General features: G+C 54.5%; 1 protein-coding gene across 1 annotated transcript in view; it reads left to right on the top strand.

Moving 5' to 3' along the window:
- Nucleotides 1-5,519: 5,519 nt before the first annotated feature.
- Nucleotides 5,520-6,078, top strand: part of CD4 (CD4 molecule) — a 25,865-nt gene continuing 25,306 nt past the window's right edge. Inside the window, exons 1-2 of the mRNA XM_012637804.1 lie at nt 5,520-5,568; nt 5,678-5,848. Of these exons, the coding sequence (XP_012493258.1) occupies nt 5,520-5,568; nt 5,678-5,848 (220 nt within the window). The remainder of the gene's footprint in view (nt 5,569-5,677; nt 5,849-6,078) is intronic.

Genomic DNA, 6,078 nt, shown 5'->3' with positions numbered 1-6,078 from the left:
TAACTATCTTTTGCATTTATGTGTATTTTTAAATTTTTGTCTTCTTTTGTGCTTTTTTAGGATTTTTGAACAATATGTCCAAAGGCACTTCTACTCTAGTTATCTTTAAAACGATGAATAAAGAGGGAGAGCTGAAATTCTCAGAAAGTGTTGACACTGAGCTCTTACCTACGAAATGCTGTAAAAGTGATAGACACATAGTTTTAGGTAAATATGTCATTAGAAAAATTGATTCTAAGAGAATTGATCTCAGGTGTCTCAGAAGGCCAGGCGAGTTAGAAGAGGATTTGCAGACTCTTCTGGGCTTGGTGGGGGTGGGGGAGACGCAGGACTTGACATCCCTCGCGGTGGGAGGCCCCGTGCAGTGTGGGCCTCTCCTCCACCCCTCAGTCCTTTCCCCACTCTGAAGACCTTGTGGCCTTGAAGCCGTGCTGTCCGCCAGTGTCCTCGGCCTTCCCTTCGTAGACTTATTCTGGGGGAGAGGTCTCCTGGGGTCCTGTCTCATCCCTCAAAATAGACAGGCTCCATTCTTGGGAAATCAAAGATTCCACTCTGAGTGTGATAGCTCTTTCTGAATGTCCTGCTCTTGTGGGGCAAATTTTTAGGGGCGCAAGGCTCAGAGTAGGACCCGATGGGGGAGATCGCTGCTACTTCACGTTTTAAGGGATAATTTCTTGTGCTGTGTCAGATTCTGTAGGCCGATACAAAATGGCCGCCCTCAACAGCAGATGAGCGCGCCGCTGAGCAGTGTTGGCGATACTCAGGAGATCATTTCCCCTTCCACTGTGAGGACACTTATATAGAAGAGGTCTACCTCTAAGTAAAAATTCCCCCACCAACTGGTTCCAGGCAAAGTCTCGAAGCAGCCTTAGGCCCTGACCATAATGTCAGGGTGGCGCTGAGGGGGGTTGGGCAGGCCAAGGGTCTTGAACACTGTCGACACCCAATAAATGTTGAATGAAATAATTTTGATGGGGGCGGGCAGATACCTGGGTGCTGGGAGGGGGTAAATGGGTGGGGGTCGGTGTTCATAAGACTCCAAAGTTGAGCTCCATCCTGCATCTTTGGGGGAATGAGGGAGGGACCGAGGGCACAGCCACCGCCATGTGGGCGTCTGAGGCAAGGGAGAGGAGGTGGAGGTTGCAGCCACCGAACCACAAGGGTTCTTAGAGGGGTCATGGTCTCTAGGAAGTTCGCAGGAAGCCCGTCGGCAGTAGACGGGTGTGCCGGGGGGCGCACATCCCGCAGCTTGCTTGAGTGGGCTGCCTGGAGGCTATGGGGAGAAGATAAAAGTGCCTGTGGGACCACAGACTGTCGCTGTGGTGGGGCTGTGCCCTCTTCCTCTCCCCAGCCTCGCTCCTGTTCCATCCCTGGGGGCCAGGGTGAGAGCGGCAGGAACCTCAAGGGCTTTGAGAGAACATGTGGTGTGCAGCGCCGGTTTGCTCTCGACTCTTTGTCGTCTCTTTGTCTGTCTTTGGGCCTATTGCTCTGTGCCTCTGTCTTGCCTCCCCGAATTTCTTCGTTTCTTCTCCTCTTTTTTGTGCCACCCTGCACTTTGCGTATGATTGTGGAGTGTGCTGTTGTGTAGCTGTTGTTTTAAGGAGCTGCTCCAGGCTGTCCCTTCCCTCCTCCCCTCGTCCCTGGAGGCCTCTGTGCCTTCTTGGGAAATCAGCCCGTTTCCTTTCGTCCAGGCGTCCCTCCCACCCTGCGGGTCTCCCTCACATTCTCCCTCAGCTGCAGGCCGAGCTCTGCGGGCTCCCTTCACGTCAAAGCTGCTCCCTCTGAAGCCTGTGTGGCCGCCAGAGGCCAGGATGCCTGCGGACAGGCCAGAGGAGAGCTTAGTGGCAGCTGGAGTGGGGAAGGATGAAAAAGGAGAAGAGGCTCAGGTGTTCCAGGCACCAGGGAGAGGCAGCACAGCCTGCTGGCGTGTGAGGCAAAGAGGAAGAGAGACACAGACACGGGCAGCTGGAGGCCGGAGCACAAGCTTGGGGAAGCACAGATACAGAAATGCACAGCTATGAGCAGAGGAGGGTGGGGGAGAGAGAGGGAGGGAGGGAGGGAGGAAAAGGCACCAGGGTCTCCTCAAGGGACCAGCAAGCCCTCTCATCTCTCAGTCTCTCAGTCCCCTGGGGTGATGGTATGCAGGATGGTACTGTACTGGGGCAGAGCACCTCTGGGGACGCTGAGGATGTGGGAACCAGAGGCCAGCTCTCTGGGGTGGCAGCGGAAGCCCAAAGCACCAAAGAAAGCAGCAGCTGGAAACCCACAGCCTCCTCCCCTAAGCTGCGCCCTGGGGTGAGATGGGCGGTGCAGGGAGCTGGAGGCAGGGAAGTGGCTCTCTGCACCGACTGCAGGACCTGGTGCGGGGAGTCAAAGTGGCCACGATATGGGGAAGGGTCAAGATGTCCCCAGCCTTCCGCACGCATCTCACCAGGATGAGCTCAATCAGGACATCCCAGAGAAGGGTGATCCTGTATGGAGACTCTGTCCCCCTCCTGTCTTCACTGCTCATCCGGTTCAGTCAGTCTGGGATGGGGGGCAGTGGCAGTCACCTTGAGTGGAAGTGGAAGGCTGCCCCCGCCCCACTCTTCTCACCCAGGCTTCCCCTGAGTGCTTCCCATACCCCTGGCTAACTTGTAAACAACCTCACCGTGACTAGGACTGGTCTCCCTCCCTCCTTTCCTGGAAACCCCCTTCCTGACCTCTTACGTTCCTACTTGCCTGGTTTAAACAAAATCTATCAGCCAGGCATGGTGGCTCAGGCCTATAATCCCAGCACTTTGAGAAGCCGAGGCAGGAAGATCACTTGAGGCCAGGAGTTTGAGCCCAGCCTGGGCAACATAGTGAGACCCTGCCTCTACAAAATATAGAAAGACTAGGCAGGAGGAACACTTGAGCCCAGGAGTTGAGGCTACAGTGAGCTATGATGATGCCACTACACCCAGCCTGGATGACAGACCAAGACCCTGTCTCCAAAAAAAAACCCAACGATCTGTCTGTCTGTCTATCTATCTATCTCAAGCACCTACCACGTGTTAGGCTGTGGATAATCCCTCTTCCGAGCAGATGGAGTAACTGGAGGGGCTTTTTTTATCTTCTCCCAAACCTCAGTAGGAGGACCAAGCCCCTAGCACGTCCCGCGGATGCTATATCCCTACCATGAGTTGTGTATTAGTGAGTACCGCGAGAGGAAATGAGTGATTCAAGTCAACTTGGTTTAAGTTAAATGAACACGAGTCATTTCTCTGTGCTCCAGCTGGGGTCAGGCCTGCAGTGGCCTCACAGCCGGCTGGACCATCATCTCTGTCCTCAAGGGGCTTGAGCTGGTGGGAGAGAGATGGGAACTCAAGTCATCCCCCATCATGTAGAAGAAAGGGCATGCCCAGGAAGAGGGTGCCGTGGGAGTTCAGAGTGGGCAGGTCACTGCTCAGACGGCAAAGGCGCCATTAGGGGAAAGAAAGATCCGGCTTGGGAGAGAGAATCGGAAGTCTGGAGGCAGGATCTCATCTCAGTGGCCTGGGACCAGGTGCTTGCTGAACCTTCCCCAGACAGTCATCTCCCTGAGGCCCTCTAATGGCCTGGGCCTGGACTTCAAAGACGCTTGAGCCATGCACCTGCCTTATTTCCTTTTTTTGAGACAGGGTCTTGCTCTGTCACCTGTGCTACAGTGCAGTGGCGTTACCCTAGCTCACTGCAGCCTCGAGCTCCTGGGGCTCAAATGATCCTCCTGCCTCAGCCTCATGAGTAGCTGGGACTCTATAGGCATGAGCCACCATGCCTGGCTCATTTTTCTATTTTTTTGTAGAGATGAGGTCTCACTGTATTGCTCAGGTTGGTCTTGAACTCCTGGCCTCAAGTGATCCTTCCACCTTGGCCTCCCAAAGTGCTGGGATTACAGACATAAGCCATTGCCCTGGCCTCCTGCCTGCCTTTGAGGTGCTTTCTGGGTGGCCTCCCTTCAGACCCTACCCTAGTCCCATGTCATCTGGTCCCCAGTTACCACATCAAGCTTCCAAAACTCTACACAGACATGTCACATCTCTGCTCAAAGATCAGCAGTGGCTCCTAGTCACCTCCATGACAGCACCTCAATCTGCCTGTCAGGATTAACAGCCAGGCCCCAAAGGCCTTTCCCACCCCAGCTCTCCAATCTCCCTCCTGGAGCCTTCTCTACTCCCCACCCTCCCTGCACATCCCCACCACCTTTGCACACCAGAGAGTCGCAATGCTTTCCTTTCCATCTAACTCTGGTTTTTTGTTTTTGTTTTTTGAGACAGAGTCTTGCTCTGTCACCTGGGCTAGAGTGCTGTGGCGTCGGCCTAGCTCACAGCGGCCTCAAACTCCTGGGCTCAAGTGATCCTCCTGCCTCAGCCTCCTGAGCAGCTGAGACTATGGTGTGCACCACCACGCCCGTCTAATTTTTCTATTTTTAGTAGAGACGGGGTCTTGCTCTTGCTTAGGCTGGTCTCGAATTCCTGAGCTCAGGAGTGCTAGGATTACTAACCTGGGTTTTTAAACCTGAGTATGATCAGTCACCTGGAGGCTTGTGAAAACACAGATGACTAGACCAACCCCCAGTGTCTGATTTAGCAGGTCTAGAGCGGGGCTGAGAATCTGCATTCCTCACAAGTTCCTAGGTAATGCTGCTGCCTGACCCGGGACCACACTTGGACAATCACTCCTCCAGCATTGCTGCCTGCTCCTCTGGGTCCATTCGGAGGCTTTCTGCACTCCCCCTCCCCATCCCCAGCCTTGACTGTCTTCCAAGCCCACAGAAACCGCGCCTTGCTGTAAACCCTGGAACAGCCTTTTCTGCTTGGTCTGCTCGAGGCCTAATAGGGTTGGCTGGATATTGGGCAGGGAAATGAGCCTCTGCTCTTTCTCTCCCTGATCCCTCTCTCCCTGAGGCTTGCACCAGGCCCAGGTCCTGGGAGCTTTGTTTCAGAACTGTCCACTGTCCTTCAACTCTTTTCCCACATCCCTGCAGCCACTACCTTAGCTCGGGCTTCATCTTTTCTCACTGAGATTGTTGCAGTCCTGCCTCTGGGGCTTCGCTGCCTCTGGTTCATCTTCCACACAGCAGTGGAAGGGATCCACTTTGCAGATCTAGTCATCGTCCCTGCGTAAACTCCTCCACCGGCTCCTAGTACCCAGGATCGAGTCCCAGCATCTCAGCACGGCATTCAGCGACATCGCGTCCTAGCCTGGCCCCATGGTTTCAGTCCCCGCCAGTTTGCCACCACCTTCTCCGTGAATCCTCTTGTGATCCCACCTGGCAAAGAGCCCGCTCCTTGCCTGGGGACAGCACTCTGTGGCGTGTCCCACAGGGTGTCTGGTTAGTGGTATGCAAGTCCAGTTCACTGGGCTGGCTGTAAGTGTCATGAGGGGAGATTGTCCCCACATGCCCCGGGCCCAGTAATGCCTGCTGTCTCACGATCAGTATCTCCCTCAGGCCCTGCCATTTCTGCAGGCTGGGGTCCCCGATGGCCCAGGCCCCTGCCTACTTCAACAAGGCCACAATGAACCGGGGAATCTCTTTTAGGCACCTGCTCCTGGTGCTGCAGCTGGGTAAGTTCTCAGGCCTGGGGTCTCAATGCAGATGGCATGGGAGGGAAATGCAAAGGTGGGGGCTGGACAGTGGCAGCATTGAGGCCTGACTCCCTTCTTGTCCACCCAGCGCTGCTCCCGGCAGTCACTCAGGGAAAGGAAGTGGTGCTGGGCAGAAAAGGGGATACCGTGGAGCTGCCCTGTAAAGCTTCGCAGAAGAAGTCCATGCCCTTCGCCTGGAAGCACTCGAACCAGACCAGGATTCTGGGAAAACAGGGCTCCAGCTACTTCGAGACTACAGGTAGGGTTGCCTGGCTCCCGTCCAGGGAGGAAAACACGCTATCGATCAAACAACCCTGGTGCCAGAGACCTGCTTCTAGTACATTCTGGGATCCCAAAGGGCTCGGGTTGACAGAAACCCAGTGACACTCTTGCTGGCGGCCCAGGGAATGGCTTTTGGTGGTATATTAATTTGAATGTTTTAATAGTCATGCATTATTTTAATGAGTTTTAATTAATTAATTAATTTGG

Source organism: Propithecus coquereli, unplaced genomic scaffold, assembly GCF_000956105.1.
Source record: "Propithecus coquereli isolate 6110/MARCELLA unplaced genomic scaffold, Pcoq_1.0 Scaffold124, whole genome shotgun sequence".
NCBI classification, from domain to species: Eukaryota; Metazoa; Chordata; class Mammalia; order Primates; family Indriidae; genus Propithecus; species Propithecus coquereli.
This window is presented reverse-complemented; position numbering and strand designations above follow the sequence as displayed.